This window comes from Loxodonta africana, chromosome 18 (genome assembly GCF_030014295.1).
Source record: "Loxodonta africana isolate mLoxAfr1 chromosome 18, mLoxAfr1.hap2, whole genome shotgun sequence".
Classification (NCBI taxonomy): domain Eukaryota; kingdom Metazoa; phylum Chordata; class Mammalia; order Proboscidea; family Elephantidae; genus Loxodonta; species Loxodonta africana.
Window position 1 is genome coordinate 75340576 of NC_087359.1, and position 21419 is coordinate 75361994.

At 39.8% G+C, this 21419-nt stretch overlaps 2 protein-coding genes across 2 annotated transcripts in view; both read left to right on the top strand.

Annotated features, from left to right (window-relative positions):
- DNAH9 (dynein axonemal heavy chain 9) overlaps positions 1-21419 on the top strand; it is a 486803-nt gene that overhangs the window by 435581 nt on the left and 29803 nt on the right. The window contains exon 67 of the mRNA XM_064271783.1: positions 2392-2574. Within this exon, the coding sequence (XP_064127853.1) occupies positions 2392-2574 (183 nt within the window). The remainder of the gene's footprint in view (positions 1-2391; positions 2575-21419) is intronic.
- LOC135228138 (thymosin beta-4-like) lies at positions 13323-13458 on the top strand. Its single transcript, XM_064271878.1, is given in 2 exon segments — positions 13323-13391; positions 13393-13458. Coding segments are annotated over 2 exon segments (135 nt in total).

Below are 21419 nucleotides of genomic sequence, written 5' to 3' on the forward strand. Positions count from 1 at the left end.
CTATAATGTATAAAAAAAAAATTTTTTTTTTTTATAATGTTTAGATTTTTTAAGGTAAGTATTTACTACTTTTCCAATAAGGGGGAAAGAAAAGCAGTGATCGCTTATGGGAATAAAGTGGACTGCATTCCTTGGAACCCACTCCTTCCATGTGAAGGGATCTTTGCGGTTCCCTGAGCCAAAAAAGGTGCTGTGTGTGTCTGTGAACCTGCTCCCTTCCCTAGCGGTCCTCCCCTCCTCAGGCCTGGTCAGTGACATAGCAGAGCTCTGCTTACCCACATTTGATGCATTTGAAACAAAGGCTCCAGGCTACCTTTTCATCCCTTTGTGAATCCCGTCCAAATGGCAACTCACTGATATAGGGCTGTTTCTTCAGAATCAACTCCAAACACACAGATGTGATATAATTTCAGTCATTTGTCTTCTACTGTAGCAGCCATTTTCAGGTACCATTAAAATTCCATTCCAGTTTTTGCTATGACAGCACCGCAGACCCATTTGTAACAGGGTGATGGGTTTTTACGTCCTTTTTTCTAGTATCAGCTCTTTTCCTGGAGAATGTATTATATGTTAACAATACAAGGTGAATATTAATAATCCTGTACATCTAGATAGCTTTCTAGCTTAAAGATGCTGCCACATTCATTAGTTCCTTTGATGTGATCTTCACGACCCTAAGAATTGGGGGAAAAGGGGCAGGTGGGAGAAGATGCTCTGGGGAATTTTTGGAGATGAGAAAATTGAGGCCTGAGTGACTTGTTTAATTCACAAGGTCAATACGTAACAGAACTGCATTAATTCAGGGTTCTTTGGCTGCACGCAACAGACAGCAATTTAGCTGAGCTAGGCAAGAAATGGGTTGCTATATCAAAGAAATCACCTAAGAAAGGACACAGACCACAATGGCTCTATGGTCCCAAGGGGTAAGAACAGTGAACAGTCCTTTTCAGGACTTCCATCCTATCAGTGGCTCCAACCACTTTCTGTTGTAGAGTCCCAGGCTTGAGATTCAAATATTAAAATGCCAAGAAAAAATATTCTTACGGTTCTTATCTGGGTGAGAGGAGAGCTGGGCACTGTGACTAACTATCCCACAGAACAAAATGGGGGAGGTAATTTCACAAACCGGTCGCCAATTGAGTCAAGTCAATTCCAACTCATGACAACCCCATGTGTGTCAGAGTAGAACTATGCTCCATAGGGTTTTCAATGGCTGATTTTTCAGAAGTAGATCACCAGACCTTTCCTCCAAGGTACCTCTGGGTGGAATAAAACTGCCAACATTTTGGTTAGCAGCCAAGCAATAAACCGTTTGGTGGTTCAGAGGTAGAAATGTCACCTTCCATATGAGAAAACTGGGTTTGATTCCCTGCCAATGCACCTCATGTGTGGCTACCACTCACCTTTCAGTGGAGGCTTGCATGTTGCTGTGATGATGAACAGATTTCAGCAATGCTTCCAGACTCAGAGACTAGGAAGAAAGGCCTAGAAATCTACTTCTGAAAACCAGCCAATGAAAACCCTGTTGATCAAAATGGTCCAATCCACAACTGATCATGGGGATGGCCCAGGACCAGGCAGTATTTATTTTGTTATGCATGTTATTGCACAACATTTTCACAAAAGGAGATAAGGAGCCTGTTACTAGAGCACTCACACTTGCTCACTTGCTCTGTCTCTCTACCTCCTTCCATCCCCCTCTTGTTCCACACTTGTTTCACTTTTCTTTCTCTGTGAAGACCTCCTGCGCTTACTCATTTACTCCAAAATGTCAGTCTCAGTCTCCAAATACTCGCAGAAAAGTAACCCAGTATCTTCTGCCTCAATTCCCTGGTCATTCTAGCTCCCCTAGTCTAGTTAGCTGACAATGTGTATAGTAAAAGAGGCCAAGGGTTGGGGAGAAGGCTTTGTGATAGATGGGGACGCCTCTTCCAGAATCTAAGGATGGAAATCACTGTATAGCTTCCTGGAAACTCAGACCTGACTATATTTATTCATCAGTGCTGCTCATCACTTCAGCCTCACATGGTCCAAAGTGGCCACATCAGGCCCAAGTCTATACTATGCCTTCTGAGTTTGATTCCCACAGCTAACTGGGTCAGTCTCTGAGTTTTCAACTTCTAATTCCTGAAGAGACATCTGTATTTATCTTTTCAAACTGTTCAAGCAAGACTCAGGGAGTTTCCCATCCTACAGAGAGGCCATGCTGTGGTCAGTTCTCAGCTCCTGACCCAGCTGGCTTCAGTGATCAGACAGGAGGATAGACAGGTGATGTGGGTGGAGGAACAGCAGCTAAGAGGTGACTGTCATCTCTAGTGCCGTACTGCAAGGGAGTATAGTCTTCTGAAGAATTAGAGCCTTTTCTTAGTCCTGCGTTTCCTGTTGGGACAGGTCAAGGCCCTCCTGGAAGAAATATTGGAGCGGGTAACAGATGAGTTTAACATCCCAGAGCTAATGGCCAAAGTGGAGGAGCGCACCCCCTACATCGTGGTGGCCTTCCAGGAGTGTGAACGGATGAACATCCTCACCAGAGAGATCCAACGCTCCCTCAGGGAGCTGGACTTGGGCTTAAAGGTGGGTAAGGGCTTGGTGGGAGGGGCATGGCCAGAAGACACAGCTGGACCTACCTAAGGAAATAGGGGGACCTGGGAGTTAGAAAGCAGCTGTCTTACAGTAATCTGAGTGCCCAAGGAGCTGCATCCCTTAGAAACCAAATCTGGCTGGGCTTCAAGGAGCCTGAGACACAGGATTCTAGAAGCCTAAAGCTGGGAGTGAATGGGCAGGACTGAAGTCAGAATGGGCAAAGACTGACTGAGAAGGTTGGTCAAAGGATTTGAGATGCCCTGTAGACTGTACTCTGAGTGCCAAGCAAGAAAAAAGTTTTAATAACCTGGTATCTTTAAGGACATAGATAACATTGCTTTTGAGGGAAGCAGAGGTGTGTGCTGGTTAAAAGCACAGGTTTTACCACTTCTTCACTCTGTGATCCTAAAGTTACTTAAATCTCACCACGTCTCAGTTTCTTCACCTGTAAAATGAAGGCAATAATCCCACTTCATAGAGTTTTTGTAAAGATGACATAAATTGATTTACATAGAGTTTTTAGGACAATGCCTACATGGTAAAAACCTAAGACCTAACTGTTGCCATTGAGTCAATTCTGACTCATAGCGACCCTATAAGGCAGAGTAGAACTGCCCCATAGTGTTTCCAAGGAGTGCCTGGTGGATTTGAACCACAAACCTTTTGGTTAGCAGCCATAGCTCTTAACCACTATGCCACCTGCCTACATGGTAAGCACCCAAAAGTATTTAAAAAAACCCAGTGCCATCGAGTCGATCCCGACCCATAGCGACCCCATAGGACAGGGTAAAACTGCCCACATAGAGTATTAGTGGGTATTATTATTATTATTATTGGAGCCCCTGGGTGGCGCAAACAGTTAATGTGTTTGGCTGCTAAAGGAAAAGGTTAGAGGTTCAAGTCCACCCAGAAGTGCCTCGGAAGAAGGGCCCAATGATCTAATTCTTAAAAATCTGCCACTGAAAACCCTATGAAGTGATTCTGGAAAGATAGCAGCATAAACAGACCATTGACCTGACCCTCCCCCACAAATACAACAAAGGAAATGGTGCTTGACTTTGTGGGACTCTGAATCAGAGAGCAGAGGAAAGCAGTGGGGCAACTGCAGACAGGCAAGATCCAATGAATCAAGAAGTCATGTTCAGGAGGAAAATTGTTCCTCCCACCATCCCTGCCCTCCCCACCCATGTGGGCTGCCAGCTGCTGTGAACTGGGGTAGTGGCACCAGAAAAAGAACTTGTTTCTGTAACCACCACACCCCCTGCCTGTACAAAGAAGCAGGACCCCAAGTTTCTGCTCTAAAATCAACAAGGCAGACCTCTCTGGGGATCTGCTTGGAGTGTGCCAGCACCTCCCCCACCAGGATACCATCAGCTGCAAGCCGACTGTGAATTGTTACAGACGGCTTCTGCAGCGGAGTCTGCTCTCATAGTCAGCACTCTACCTGACTCCCTGCACATGTCACAGCTCAGGCCTCTGAAACCAACAGTACAGACTTCCCTGGGGGTTAGTGTGGGTCTGTCTGCCCCCCTTTTGGTTAGCATCAAGGCCTGCTGACTAGGGCTGCTGTGTCCTAGGAAGCAGGCATCTCGAGTGGAGGCTACATACTATGGAGCAGGCTCTGATAGCAACAAGGCAGACCTCCCTGGGGGTCTTTTTGGAGTGTAACAGCCCCTCTCCCACCTAATAACTGTTGACTGCTGGACTGATACAAACTGCTACAGAAGGTTCCCTACAGTGGAGCTAGGAAGAGGGTCACCTAGTGAAGACTTCGCCCCCACCTTCAGCAATCACAGGGGCATTAGGGCTCCAAAACTGAGACAGATCTCTCAGAGGTCCTTCTGGGGAGTGCCAGCGCCCCCCCAAAACAGAAGAAGTTGGCCTGTGCTTCCCCTGAATGCCAGATCAGATATAAGAAGCCTCAGGCAAAACTGGAGGGTAACACCACCCCCTAAGGGGGCTTGCCAGGTGTGAGTTTTTCAGCTGAAAAATGTGGTTGCAGAAACAGAGAAGGGAAAGGATTAATAACCGGAGAAAGAGGACTGCACCCCCTGGTGGACAGATTGATTACTGTATAATATCGCGCCTGAGTAGAGGTGCCAGCTGGAGGACTAATTAACTGCAGCATGTTCTCTGGTGTGTTTGAGAGAGATTAGAAGTTGAAAACTGAGAACTGGAACTTTCGAATCCTAATTTTGAATCCTAAAACAGGGAGGTCGAAGGAGCTATCACAGATAGGGAACGGAAACAGCAAGCAAAAGCCAAAGGTTCTGCCAACCAAAGAGTTTTTTGCATAAAGTTGTACAGGCAAAAACACCAAATACTGGGGAGAACTGAGAAAGTTAACACCCTCAAAAATTAAAATCCTCCCCCAGAAAAAAAAAAGATACACAAAGAACGGATAAACAATGGCTCATCCAAATGAACATGACAAAAAGAGTGACAGCACATCTAGGGATGACAGAATAATGAAAAAATAGAAGAATATAATACAACAACATTAAACATAAAGAACTAAGGGAAATCATAGAAAAAGAGTAAAAAGAAATATGAAAAATGAGGGAAGAACCAAATGATATCTAAAAAGAGAGAGATTACAACAGAAAGGGAAAATAAATGAGAAACACAATAGAAGGACTTACCAACAGACTTAATCAGGCAAAAGAAAGGATCACTGAATTAGAGGATAAGATAGTTAAAATTACAGAGGCTAAAGAGAAACAAAAACGGAGGCTCAAGAAGGCTTAGCATAGTTTAATGGAATTATGGCACAACAACAAGAGACTTAATATACACATCATGAAAATTCCAGAAGAAGATGAGAGAGAGAAAGGGACAGAAAGAATATTTGAAGAAATAATGACAGAAAATTTCCCCAATCTAACAAAGGAAATGAATCTACAAAACCGAGAAGCTCAAAAGACCCAAGCAGGATAAATCCAAAGAGATGTACACCAGGACACATCATAGTTATGCTCTGAAAAAAAAAAAAGATAAAGACAGAATCCTGAAAGCAGTAAGAGAGAAGAAAACAGTCACATACAAAAGATCCCCAATAAATTTAAGTGCAGATTTCTCCCCCTGGAGGCCAGAAGGCAGTTGAATATAATACTCAAAGAAAAAAAAGTCAACCAAGAATACTATACCCAGCAAAACTATTCTTCAAGAATGAGGGTGAAATTAAAACATTCCCAGACAAGCAGAAACTAAGAGTTCGTGTCCACCAAACCAGCCCTACAGAAAATACTAATGGGAGTTCTGTAAATGGAAGGGAAAAGACACTAGAAAGTGATTCAAAGTTATAAACCAAACCCATTGCCACTGAGTCAATTCTGACTCAAAGTGACCCTATAGGACAGGGTAGAACTTCCCCGTAGAGCTTCCAAGGAGTGCCTGGTGGATTCAAACTGCCAACCTTTTGGTTAGCAGCCATAGCACTTAGCCACTACGCCACCAGGGTTTCCATTCAAAGTTATACATTAAAAAAAAGTTCCCTAATAAAAGAGGTCATGGACAAGTATAAGGGCTAGTAATAAGATATTCATTTTTTATAATTCTAATTGTTTTGTTCTTCATTTTTTTAATAACAAATATATAAAAAACAAGGATAAAATTATGGTACAGGGCACATGAAATATGAAGACATAATAACAACAACAAACAGAGGACAGGAATGGTACAGATATAGAATTTATGTTACTGAAGTTAAGTTGGTGTCAACTTACCCTAGAATGTTATAAATAACCCACCACTGCCATCGAAAGTAGAAGCTGTTAAAAGTAATATTTATGGTAACCACTAAGAAAATACCTAAGAAACATATACAAAAGGAAAGGAGAAAGGAACCAAAATAGCTCACTACACTAAATCAACAAAACACAAAAGCAAGCAGTAGGAAAGGACAAAGACAAAAAAGACTTAAAACACACACAAAAAAATAACAAAACAACAGAAGTAAGTCGCTTCTTATTTGTAAATACAGTGAATGTTAATGGACTAATTGTTCTAATCAAAAGGCAGAACGGATAAAAGTAACATGATCCAACTATACGTTGTTTACAAGAGACACACCTTAGAACCAAGGACACAAATATGTTGAAAGTGAAAGGATAGAAAAAAACATTCCACATAGATAATGACCAAAAGAGAGCTGGGTGTCAATGTTAGACGAAGTAGACTTTAAGGCAAAAATCTGTTGGAAGAGATAAAGATGGTCATTATATTAATAAAGAGAAGTTAATGTTAAAATAAATAAATTAATTTAATTAAAAAATTTTTTTAACAATCATAAATATATATGCACCCAACATCAGGGCACCTAAATATATAAAGCAAACACTGATAAATTTGAAAGGAAAAATAGATAGCACTACAGTAATAGTTGGAGACATTAATACACCATTTTCAATATTGGACAAACATTTAGAAAGAAGATCAACAAGGAAGCAAAGAGCCTGAATGACACTATAAACCAACTAGATTTAACAGCCATGTATACAACACTCCACCCAACAACAGCACAATACACATTCTACTCCACTGCACATGGATCATTCTCCAGGACAGACCACATGTTAGGTCATAAAGGAAGTAGTGATAAATTTTTAAATATTGAAATTATACAAAGTGTTTTCTCTGATCACAACTGAGTGAAGCTAGAAATAAATAACAAAAGAAACTGGAAAATACACAAACATATGGAAATTACACAACACACTATTAAACTACCAGCAGGTCAAGGAAGAAATCAAAAGAGAAATCACAAACTTCTTAAAGGCAAATGAAAATGAAAGCACAACATACCAAAACTTATGGGATGCAGCAAAGGCAGTACTCAGAAGGAAACTTTATAGCAATAAATGCCCACATGAAAAAAGAAGAAAGATCTCAAATCAATAGCCTAACTCAACAACTCCAGGAACTAGAAAGAGAAGAGCAAACTAAGCCTAAATCTACCAGAAGAAAGGAAATAAGAAAGATTGGAGCAGAAATAAATAAAATAAAATAACAGAAAAACAATAGAAGGAATCAGTAAAACCAGAAGTTGGTTCTTGGAGATAAAAAAACTTGACAAACCTTTAGCTAGATTAAAAAGAAAAAAATAAAGAAGATGTAAATAACCAAAATAAAAAATGAAAGAGGGGACATTAAAACTGATCTGATAGAAATAAAAAGAATTATGACAAAATATTATGAATAACTGTATGCCAACAAACTGGATAACCTAGATGAAATGGACAAATTCTCAGAAGCACACAACCTACAGAAACTGACTCAAGAGGAAATAGAAAGTCTCAACAGACCCATAACAAGTAAAGAGATTGAATCAGTGATCAAAAACCTCCCAATAAAAAAGTCCTTAACCAGATGACTTCACTGGGGGATTCTGCCAAACATTTAGAGATGCATTGACACCAATACTGTTTAAACTCTTCCAAAAGATAGGGAAGGAAGAAATACTATGAAGCAAACATAAGGCTGATACCAAAACGAGACAAAGACACCACAAGAAAACTATAGGCTGACATCTCTTGTGAATATAGATGCAAAGATCCTCAACAAAACACTAGTGAATACAACAGCATATTGTAAGAGTCATACACCATGATAAAGTGGAATTTATTTGAGGAATACACGGATGGCTCAACATCAGAAAATCAATCAGCATAATACACCACATCAATAGAACAAAGAAACCGAGCCACATGATCATCTCTATGGATGTAAAAAAAAGAATTTGATAACATCCGATACCCTTTCTTGATGAAAACCCTAAAGAAGATTGGAATAGAAGGGAAAGTCCTTCATATGACTCAGGGCATATATGAAAAACCAACAGCCAACATTATACTTCATGGCAAAAGACTGAGAGCTTTCCCCTTGAAATCGGGAACAAAACAAACCCTTGTCTGTTTTCACCACTTCTAATTCATATTGTATTAGAAGTCCTAGCAAGAGCAAAAAGACAAGAAAAAGAAATAGAAGTTATCTGGATAGGAAAAGAAGAAGTAAAATTATCTCTAACATAGATGACATGATCCTACATAGAGAAAATCCTAAAGAGTTTGCAAGAAAACTTCTAGAGCTAATAGAGGAATTTAGCAAAGTTGCTGGGTACAAGGTCAACAAACAAAAATCACTTGGGTTTCCACATACCAGCAATGAGAAATCTGAAAGAGAAATTAGACAAACATTCCTTTTACAATAGTATCTATGAGAATAAAATACCTAGGAATAAATCTAACCAGGGATGTGAAGAACTCATATACCTAGAATTATAAAACATGGCTGAAAGAGATTGAAGAAGACTTAAATGAATGAAAAGATGTTCCATGTTCATGGATTGGAAGACTTAATATTATTAAGGTGCCAATACTGCCCTAAGTGATCTATAGATTCAATGCAATCACAATCAAAATTCCAATAGCCTTCTTTACAGAAATGGAAAAACCAATCCTCAACTTTATATGAAAGGGGAAGAAGCGTTGAATAGTTAAAGCAAAGTCGAAAGAGAAGAACTAAGTAGGAGGACTCACACTTCCAGATTTTAAAACAAACTATACAGCTACAGTAATCAAAACAGCCTGGTACTGGTATAACAACAGACACATAGGCCAATGGAATGGAATTGAGAGTCCAGAAATAAACCCACACATCTATGGTCAACTGATTTTTGATAAGGGTACTGTGTCCATTTGATGGGGAAAGGAGTGTCTGCCCAATAAATGGTGTTCAGAAAATTGGATTTCCACATGCAGAAAAATGAAACGGGATTCATGCCTCACAACACACACAAAAACAAATTCAAAATGGATTAAGGAACTAATTGTGCAAACTAAAACCATAAAATTCTTAGAAGAACAAGCAGAGGCAATGCTCTCAGGTCTAGCTTTTAACAATGGATTATCTAAATATAATAATAAAACCACAAACAGCAAAAGAAAAAATAAATAAATGGGACCTCATAAAAATGAATAAGTTTTGTTCATCAAAAGGCTTTACAGAAAAAGTGAAAAGACAAGCTACTGACTGAGAGAGTATCTTTGGAAACCATATATCTGATTAAAAAAATCTAATAACATATATATACATATATATAACTTTGACAGCCCCCACATGTCTATCAATTTTTCATACTGTGGGGGCTTGTGTGTTGCTGTGATGCTGGAAGCTATGCCACCAGTGTTCAGATACCAGCAGGGTCACCCATGGAGGACAGGTTTCAGCTGAGCTTCCAGACTAAGACAGACTAGGAAGAAGGACCCAGCAGTCTACTTCTGAAAAGCATTAAAACCAAAAAACCTATTGCCATCGAGTCAATTCTGACTCACAGTGACCCTATAGGACAGAGTAGAACTGCCCCATAGAGTTTCCAAGGGGTGCCTGGTGGATTTGAACTTCCACCCTTAGGGTTAATAGCCGTAGCACTTAACCACTACGCCAACAGGGTGTCCTTCAAAAGCATTAGCCAGTGAAAACCTTATGAATAGCAGTGGAACATTGATATAGTGCTGGAAGATGAGCCCCCCAGGATGGAAGACACGGAAAAGATGACTAAGACCTGCCTCCTCAAAGTAGAGTCGACCTTAATGACGTGGTTGGAGTAAAGCTTTAGGGACCTTCATTTGCTGATGTGGCACGACTCAAAATGAGAAGAAACAGCTGCAAACATCCATTAATAATCGGAACCTGGAATGTACGAAGTATGAATCTAGGAAAATTGGAAATCATCAAAAATGAAATGGAACACATAAACATCAATATTCTAGGCATTAGTGAGCTGAAATGGACTAGTACGGGCCATTTTGCATTGGACAATCATATACTCTACTATGCTGGGAAAGACAACTCGAAGAGGAATGGTGTTGCATTCATCGTCAAAAGAACATTTCAAGATCTATTCTGAAGTACAAAGCTGTCAGTGATAGGATAATATCCATATGCCTACAAGGAAGACCAATTAATATGACTATTATTCAAATTTACGCACCAACCACTACGGCCAAAGATGAAGAAATAGAAGATTTTTATCAGCTGCTACAGTCTGAAATCGATCGAATGTGCAATCAAGATGCATTGATAATTACTGGCGATTGGAATGTGAAAGTTGGAAACAAAGAAGAAGGATCAGTAGTTGGAAAATATGGCCTTGGTGACAGAAACAATGCCGGATAACGAATGATAGAATTTTGCAAGACCAACGACTTCTTCATTGCAAATACCTTCTTTCACCAACATAAACGGCTACTATTCACATGGACCTCGCCAGATGGAACACACAGAAATCAAATTGACTACATCTTTGGAAAGAGACGATAGAAAAGCTCAATATCATCAGTCAGAACAAGGCCAGGGGCCAACTGTGGAACAGACCACCAATTGCTCATATGCAAGTTCAAGCAGAAAGTGAAGAAAATCAGAGCAAGTCCACGAGAGCCAAAATATGACCTTGACTATATCCCACCTGAATTTAGAGACCATCCGAAGAATAGATTTGACACATTGAACACTAGTGACTGCAGACCAGACGAGTTCTGGAATGACATCAAGGACATCATCCATGAAGAAAGAAAGAGGTCACTGAAAAGACAGGAAAGAAAGAAAATACCAATGTGGATCTCAGAGGAGACTCTGAAACTTGCTGTTAAGCGTGGAGCAGCTAAAGCAAAAGGAAAAATTGATGAAGTAAAAGAACTGAACAGAAGATTTCAAAGGGCCTCCCGAGAAGACAAAAAAAGTATTATAATGACATAAGCAAAGAGCTGGAGATGGAAAACCAAAAGGGAAGAACACGCTCGGCATTTCTCAAGCTGAAAGAACTGAAGAAAAAATTCAAGCCTCGAGTTGCAATAGTGAAGGATTCCATGGGGAAAAGATTCAATGATGCAGGAAGCATCAAAAGAAGATGGAAGGAATACACAGAGTCATTATACCAAAAAGAATTAGTCGATATTCAACCATTTCAAGAGGTGGCATATGATCAGGAACCGATGGTACTGAAGGAAGAAGTCCAAGCTGCTCTGAAGGCATTGGTGAAAAACAAGGCTCCAGGAATTGATGGAATATCAATTGAGATGTTTCAACAAACAGATGCAGCGCTGGAGGTGCTCACTCGTCTCTGCCAAGAAATATGGAAGACAGTTTCCTGGCCAGCTGATTGGAAGAGATCCATATTTATGCCTATTCCCAAGAAAGGTGATCCAACCAAAAGTGGAAATTATAGAACAATATCATTAATATCACACGCAAGCAAAATTCTGCTGAAGATCATTCAAAAACGGCTGCAGCAGTATATTGACAGGGAACTGCCAGAAATCCAGGCTGGTTTCAGAAGAGGACGTGGAACCAGGGATATCATTGCTGATGTCAGATGGATCCTGGCTGAAAGCAGAGAATACCAGAAGGGTGTTTACCTGTGTTTTATTGATTATGTAAAGGCATTTGACTGTGTGGATCATAACACACTATGGATAACACTGCAAAGAATGGGAATTCCAGAACACTTAATTGTGCTCATGAGGAACCTTTATATAGATCAAGAGGTAGTTGTTCAGACAGAACAAGGGGATACTGATTGGTTTAAAGTCAGTAAAGGTGTGCGTCAGAGTTGTATTCTTTCACCATACCTATTTAATCTGTGTGCTGAACAAATAATATGAGAAGCTGGACTATATGAAGAATGGGGCATCAAGATTGAAGACTCATTAACAAGCTGTGTTATGCAGATGACACAACCTTGCTTGCTGAGAGTCAAGAGGACTTGAAGCACTTACTAATGAAGATCAAAGACCACAGCCTTCAGTATGGATTACACCTCAACATAAAGAAAACAAAAATCCTCACAACTGGACCAATGAGCAACATCATGATAAATGGAGAAAAGACTGAAGTTGTCAAGGATTTCATTTTACTTGGATCCACTATCATCAGCCATGGAAGCAGCAGTCAAGAAATCAAAAGACGCATTGCATTGGGCAAATCTGCTGCAAAGGACCTCTTCAAAGTGTTGAAGAGCAAAGATGTCACCCTGAAGACTAAGGTGCGCCTGACCCAAGCCATGGTATTTTCAATCACATCACATGCATGTGAAAGCTGGACAATGAATAAGGAAGACCGAAGAAGAACTGACGCCTTTGAACTGTGGTGTTGGTGAAGAATATTGAATATACCACGGACTGCCAAAAGAACAAACAAATCTGTCTTGGAAGAAGTACAACCAGAATGCTCCTTAGAAGCAAGGATGGCGAGACTGCATCTTACATACTTTGGACATGTTGTCAGGAGGGATCAGTCCCTGGAGAAGGACATCATGCTTGGCAGAGTACAGGGTCAACGGAAAAGAGGAAGACCCTCAACGAGGTGGATTGACACAGTAGATGCAACGATGAGCTCAAGCATAACAACGATTGTAAGGATGGCGCAGGACCAGGCAATGTTTTGTTCTGTTGTGCATAGGGTCGCTATGAGTCGGAATCGACTCGACGGCACCTAACAGCAACAACAATATATATAACTTTGACAGCTTACTAACAAAAAGACAACCCAGTCATAAAATGGGCAAAGGACTTCGATAGACATTTCATCAAAGAGGACAGTGAATGGCCACCAGACATGAAATGATGTACAGCGTTATTAGCCATCAGAAAGACACAAATCAAGACCACAACAAGCTTTCCACCCGGCAAGGCACTAGGTGGCAGCCATTGCACACATGGACTCCACTGGCTCCCTCTGCAACCATGTCTGACAAACCCAATATGGCTGAGATTGGGAAATTCAATTAGATGAAATTGGAGAAGACAGAAACTGCAAGAAAAAAATTCACTGCCTTTCAAAGAAACGATGGAACTGGAGCAGCAAGCAGGGGAACCGTAATGAGGCGGCGGTGCCACCACGCACTGTGCATTCCACAAGCATTGCCTTCTTATTTTCCTTCTTTTAGCTGTTTAATTTTGTAAAGATGCAAAGAGTTTGGATAAGTTTAAATGACTGTGCTGCCCCTTTTCACATCAAAGAATCAAGAACTACTGCCAATGAAGGCTGTGCCTGCCACTCCTATTGGCCTGTCTTGCTGGCAGGAAAGGAAAAGAACTTGTGTATTTGTGAAAGAAGGAGCTGGGTGGGACAAGAGTGGATAAATATATTGAGTAAAAGCAAATCAGGTCCTGTGTCCTGCAGGCGTAAAATGTAGTTTAATCAGTTTAATCAGAATGCCATTTTTTTTGTTCAAATGATTTTAATTATTGGAATGCACAATTTTTATAGGCAAATAAGAAGTTTTAAAACCTGAAGGAAAAAAAAAACACAAAGAGATACCATTTTGCTCCCATTAGGATGGCTAAGATTAAAAAAAAAAAAAACAGAAAATAACAAATGTTGGCGAGGATGTGGGGAAATTGGAACACTTATCCACTGCTGGACGGAAGGCAAAGTGGTATAGCCATTGTGGAAAACAGTGTGGCAGCTTCTCAAAAAATTAAAAATACAACTTCCATATGACTCAGCAATTCCACTCCTAGGTATATACCCAAAAGACTTGAAAGCAGAGATTCAGAGACTTGTACACCAACGTTCATTGCAGCACTATTCGCAATAGCCAAAAGGTAGAAACAACCTCAATGCCCATCAGTGGATGAATGGATAAACAAAATATGGTACATACACAAAATGGAATACTGCTCAGCTAGCAGGACAAATGAAATCTTGATACATGCTACAATATGGATGGATATCTTCCAGTCAGTTGGCCAGGAAGCTGTCTTCCATATTTCTTGGCATAGATGAGTGACCACCTCCAGCGCTGCATCTGTTTGTTGAAACATCTCAATTGATATTCCATCAATTCCTGGAGCCTTGTTTTTCACCAATGCCTTCAGAGCAGCTTGGACTTCTTCCTTCAGTACCATCAGTTCCTGATCATATGCCACCTCTTGAAATGGTTGAATATCAACTAATTCTTTTTGGTATAATGACTCTGTGTATTCTTCCCATCTTCTTTGATGCTTCCTGCGTCATTTAATATTTTCCTCATGGAATCCTTCACTATTGCAACTCGAGGCTTGAATTTTTTCTTCAGTCCTTTCAGCTTGAGAAATGCTGAGCATGTTCTTCCCTTTTGGTTTTCCATCTCCAGCTCTTTGCTTATGTCATTATAATACTTTGTCTTCTCGAGAGGCCCTTTGAAATCTTCTGTTCAGTTCTTTTACTTCATCAATTCTTCCTTTTGCTTTAGCTGCTCGACACTCAACAGCAAGTTTCAGAGTCTCCGACATCCATCTTGGTCGTTTCTTTCTTTCCTGTCTTTTCAGTGACCTCTTGCTTTCTTCACGGATGATGTCCTTGATGTCATTCCAGAACTCATTTGGTCTGCAGTCGCTAATGTTCAATGCGTCAAATCTATCCTTCAGATGGTCTCTAAATTCAGGTGGGATATAGTCAAGGTCATATTTTGGCTCTCGTGGACTTGCTCTGATTTTCTTCACTTTCTGCTTGAACTTGCATATGAGCAATTGGTGGTCTGTTCCACAGTTGGCCCCTGGCCTTGTTCTGACTGATGATATTGAGCTTTTCCATCATCTCTTTCCACAGATGTAGTCAATTTGATTTCTGTGTGTTCCATCTGGTGAGGTCCATGTGTATAGTAGCCGTTTATGCTGGCGAAAGAAGGTATTTGCAATGAAGAAGTCGTTGGTCTTGCAAAATTCTATCATTTGTTATCCGGCATTGTTTCTATCACCAAGGCCATATTTTCCAACTACTGATCCTTCTTCTTTGTTTCCAACTTTCACATTCCAATCGCCAGTAATTATCAATGCATCTTGATTGCACATTCGATCGATTTCAGACTGTAGCAGCTGATAAAAATCTTCTATTTCTTCATCTTTGGCCGTAGTGGTTGGTGCATAAATTTGAATAATAGTCATATTAACTGGTCTTCCTTGTAGGCATATGGATATTATCCTATCACTGGCAGCATTGTACTTCAGGATAGATCTTGAAACATTCTTTTTGACGATGAATGCAACACCATTCCTCTTTGTCATTCCCAGAATAGTAGACTATATGATTGTCCGATTCAAAATGGCCAATACCAGTCCATTTCAGCTCACTAATGCCTAGGATATCGATGTTCATGCGTTCCATTTCATTTTTGATGATTTCCAATTTTCCTAGATTCATACTTCGTACATTCCAGGTTCCGATTATTAATGGATGTTTGCAGATGTTTCTTCTCATTTTGAGTCGTGCCACATCAGCAAATGACTTAAACAGGTTTACTTCATCAGTGGTGAGATCATTGTGTAAAGTGCCTTACAGAGAGTCTAATAGATAAGCACTGTTATTACCGTTCACCTTGGTGACAGTGGGAGCCCTGGTGGCACAGTGGCTCAACTGGTAACCAAAAGGTGGGCAGTTTGAATCCACCAGGCGCTCCTTGGAAACCCTATAGGGCAGTTCTACGCTGTCCTACAGGGTCACTATGAGTCAAAATCAACAGCAATGTGTATGGTTTTGGCTTTGGGTCACAGGTTAAGTTGGAAATCGTACTGCTCAGGAACTGAGGAAGGTGACTCTTGCCGGTTTACACTGACACATTTGTTTAAAGAATTGTAACCCTAGACAGAGGGAAAGAGAAAGCCCCATTTCCAGCAGTGGAAGCTAAATTCCTGGGGTCCAGGAGTGTAAGATGGTGGTGCTTCTACTTCCATGGTCAGGAGTGCAGGGGAAAAACAACTGTGATTGTTTTTATACGTAGTCACATAGGAACTGTGAAACAGACTGGAACATCTAGGTTGCTGGGGCTTTGTTTTGTTTCGTTTTAAGAGATTTTTTTTTTATAGAGAGAGTAGTTTTGGGTTTACAGAAAAATTGTGCAGAAAGTTCCCATAAACCCCCTCTCTTCTCTGCACACAGTTTCTCCTATTATTAACATCTTACATTGGTGTGGTACCTTTGTTATAATTGATGAACCAATATGATGCCTTATTATTATGAACTAAAATCTGTAGTTTACATTGGGGTTTGCTATCCATGCTGTACAGTCCTATAGGTTTTGATGAATGCTTTAATGTCATGTGTCCACCATTAAATTTCATACAGCAAAGTTTCACTGCCCTAAAAATGCCCTGCGCTTGTGGGATTTTCTGCTTGGTACTTTTTTTTTTTTTTTTTCAGCTTTATGAAACAATTTTATTCTTTTACAGTTTTTTTTTCTTAGATGTTAAATTCTTTTTCTTTTCTTCTCTTTTTTTTAAATAATTTTTATTGTGCTTTAAGTGAAAGTTTACAAATCAAGTCTGTCTGTCACATATAAGCTTATATACACCTTACTCCATACTCCCACTTACTCTCCCCCTAATGAGTCAGCCCGCTCCCTCCTTTCAGTCTCTCCTTTCGTGACAATTTTGCCAGTTTCTAACCCTCTCTACCCTCCTATCTCCCCTCCAGACATGAGATGCCAACACAGTCTCAAGTGTCCACCTGATACAAGTAGCTCACTCTTCATTCAGCATCTCTCTCCAGCCCATTGTCCAGTCCCTTCCATGTCTGATGAGTTGTCTTTGGGAATGGTTCCTGTCCTGGGCCAACAGAAGGTTTGGGGACCATGACCGCCGGGATTCCTCTAGTCTCAGTCAAACCATTAAGTCTGGTCTTTTTATGAGAATTTAGGGTCTGCATCCCACTGATCTCCTGCTCCCTCAGGGGTTCTCTGTTGTGCTCCCTGTCAGGGCAGTCATCGGTTGTAGCCGGGCACCATCTAGTTCTTCTGGTCTCAGGATGATGTAAGTCTGATTCATGTGGCCCTTTCTGTCTCTTGGACTCATAGTTATCGTGTGACCTTGGTGTTCTTCATTCTCCTTTGATCCAGGTGGGTTGAGACCAATTGATGCATCTTAGATGGCCGCTTGTTAGCATTTAAGACCCCAGACGCCACATTTCAAAGTGGGTTGCAGAATGTTTTCATAATAGAATTATTTTGACAATTGATTAGAAGTCCCCTTAAGCCATAGTCCCCAACCCCTGCCCTTCCTCCGCTGACCTTTGAAGCATTCACTTTATCCCGGAAACTTCTTTGCTTTTGGTCCAGTCCAGTTGAGCTGACCTTCCCTGTATTGAGTATTGTCCTTCCTTTCACCTAAAGTAGTTCTTATCTACTAACTAATCGGTAAATAACCCTCTCCCACCCTCCCTCCCCCCCTCGTAACCACAAAAGTATGTGTTCTTCTCAGTTTGTACTGTTTCTCACGATCTTATAATAGTGGTCTTATACAATATTTGTCCTTTTGCCTCTGACTAATTTCACTCAGCATAATGCCTTCCAGGTTCCTCCATGTTATGAAATGTTTCAGATTCATCACTGTTCTTTATCGATGCATAGTATTCCATTGTGTGAATATACCACAATTTATTTACCCATTCATCCATTGATGGACACCTTGGTTGCTTCCAGCTTTTTCCTATTGTAAACAGAGCTGCGATAAACATGGGTGTGCATATATCTGTTCGTGTAAAGGCTCTTATTTCTCTAGGGTATATTCCGAGGAGTGGAATTTCTGGGTTGTATGGTAGTTCTATTTCTAACTTTTTAAGGAAACGCCAGATAGATTTCCAAAGTGGTTGTACCATTTTACATTCCCACTAGCAGTGTATAAGAGTTCCAACCTCTCCGCAGCCTCTCCAACATTTATTATTTTGTGTTTTTTGGATTAATGCCAGCCTTGTTGGAGTGAGTTGGAATCTCATCGTAGTTTTAATTTGCATTTCTCTAATGGCTAATGATCGAGAGCATTTTCTCATGTATCTGTTAGCTGCCTGAATATCTTCTTTAGTGAAGTGCGTGTTCATATCCTTTGCCCACTTCTTGATTGGGTTGTTTGTCTTTTTGTGGTTGAGTTTTAACAGAATCATATAGATTTTACAGATCAGGCGCTGGTCGGAGATGTCATAGCTGAAAATTCTTTACCAGTCTGTAGGTGGTCTTTTTACTCTTTTGGTGAAGTCTTTAGATGAGCATAGGTGTTTGATTTTTAGGAGCTCCCAGTTATCTGGTTTCTCTTCGTCATTTTTGGTAATGTTTTGTATTCTCTTTATGCCTTGTATTCGGGCTCCTAACGTTGTCCCTACTTTTTCTTCCATGATCTTTATCGTTTTAGTCTTTATGTTTAGGTCTTTGATCTACTTGGAGTTAGTTTTTGTGCATGGTGTGAGGTATGGGTCCTGTTTCATTTTTTTGCAAAAGGATATCCAGTTATGCCAGCACCTTTTGCTAAAAAGACTATCTTTTCCCTAATTAATTGACACTGGGCCTTTGTCAAATATCAGCTGCTCATATATGGATGGATTTATATCTGGGTTCTCAATTCTGTTCCATTGGTCTATGTGCCTGTTGTTATACCAGTACCAGGCTGTTTTGACTACTGTGGCTGTATAATAGGTTCTAAAATCAGGTAGAGTGAGGCCTCCCACTTTCTTCTTCTTTTTCAGTAATGCTTTGCTTATCCGAGGCTTCTTTCCCTTCCATATGAAGTTGGTGATTTGTTTCTCCATCACATTAAAAAATGTCATTGGAATTTGGATTGGAAGTGCATTGTATGTATAGATGGCTTTTGGTAGAATAGACATTTTTACTATGTTGTCTTCCTATCCATGAGCAAGGTATGTTTTTCCACTTATGTAGGTCCTTTTTAGTTTCTTGCACTAGTACTTTGTAGTTTTCTTTGTATAGGTCTTTTACATCCTTGGTAAGATTTATTCCTAAGTATTTTATCTTCTTGGGGGCTACTGTGAATGGTATTGATTTGGTGATTTCCTCTTCGATGTTCTTTTTGTTGATGTAGAGGAATCCTAGTGATTTTTGTATGTTTATCTTATAACCTGAGACTCTGCCAAACTCTTCTATTAGTTTCAGTAGTTTTCTGGAGGATTCCTTAGGGTTTTCTGTGTATAAGATCATGTCATCTGCAAATAGTGATAATTTTACTTCCTCCTTGCCAATCCGGATGCCCTTTATTTCTTTGTCTAGCCTGATTGCTCTGGCTAGGACCTCTAGCACAATGTTGAATAAGAGCAGTGATAAAGGGCATTCTTGTCTGGTTCCCGTTCTCAAGGGAAATGCTTTCAGGCTCTCTCCATTTAGAGTGATGTTGGCTGTTGGCTTTGTATGGATGCCCTTTATTATGTTGAGGAATTTTCCTTCAATTCCTGTTTTGCTGAGAGTTTTTATCATGAATGGGTGTTGGACTTTGTCAAATGCCTTTTCTGCATCAAGTGACAAGATCATGTGGTTTTTGTCTTTTGTTTTATTTTTATGGTGGATTACATTAATGGTTTTTCTAATATTAAACCAGCCTTGCATACCTGGTATAAATCCCACTTAGTCGTGGTGGATTATTTTTTTGATATGCTGTTGAATTCTATTGTCTAGAATTTTGTTGAGGATTTTTGCATCTATATTCATGAGGGATATATGTCTGTAATTTTCTTTTTTTGTGATGTCTTTACCTGGTTTTGGAATCAGGAATACGGTGGCTTCATAGAATGAGTTAGGTAGTATTCTGTCATTTTCTATGCTTTGAAATACCTTTAGTAGTAGTGGTGTTAACTCTTTTCTGAAAGTTTCATAGAACTCTGCAGTGAAGCCGTCCGGGCCAGGGCTTTTTTTTGTTGGAAGTTTTTTGATTACCGTTTCAATCTCTTTTTTTGTTATGGGTCTATTTAGTTGTTCTACTTCTGATTGTGTTAGTTTAGGTAGGTAGTGTTTTTCTAGGAATTCATCCATTTCTTCTAGGTTTGCAAATTTGACAGAGTACAATTTTTTGTAATAATCTGATATGATTCTTTTAATTTCAGTTGGGTCTGTTGTGATGTGGCCCATCTCGTTTCTTATTCGGGTTATTTGTTTCCTGTATTTCTTTAGTCAGTCTGGCCAATGGTTCATCAATTTTGTTAATTTTTTCAAAGAACCAGCTTTTGGCTTTGTTAATTCTTTCAATTGTTTTTCTGTTCTCTAATTCATTTAGTTCAGCTCTAATTTTTATTATTTGTTTTCTTCTGGTGCCTGATGGATTCTTTTGTTGCTCACTTTCTATTTATTCAAGTTGTAGGGACAGTTCTCTGATTTGGGCTCTTTCTTCTTTTTGTATGTGTGCATTTATCGATATAAATTGACCTCTGAGCACTGCTTTTGCTGTGTCCCAGAGGTTTTGATAGCAAGTGTTTTCATTCTCATTGCATTCTATGAATTTCTTTATTCCCTCCTTAATGTCTTCTATAACCCAGTCTTTTTTCAGCAGGGTATTGTTCAGTTTCCAAGTATTTGATTTTTCCCTAATTTTTCTGTTATTGATTTCCACTTTTATGGCCTTGTGGTCTGAGAAGATGCTTTGTAATATTTCGATGTTTTGGTTTCTGCAAAGGTTTGTTTTATGACCTAATATGTGGTCTCTTCTAGAGAATGTTCCATGTGCGCTAGAAAAAAAAGTATACTTTGCAGCAGTTGGGTGGAGTGTTCTGTATAAGTCTATGAAGTCAAGTTGGTTGATTGTAGCAATTCGGTCTTCCGTGTCTATATTGAGGTTCTTACTGGAAGTCCTGTCCTTCTCCGAAAGTGGTGTGTTGAAGTCTCCTACTATAATTGTGGAGGTGTCTATCTCACTTTTCAGTTCTGTTAAAGTTTGGTTTATGTATCTTGCCACCCTGTCATTGGGTGCATAAATATTTAATATGGTTATGTCTTCCTGATCAATTGTCCCTTTAATCATTATGTAGTGTCCTTCTTTATCCTTTGTGGTGGATTTAACTTTAAAGTCTATTTTGTCAGAAATTAATATTGCTAC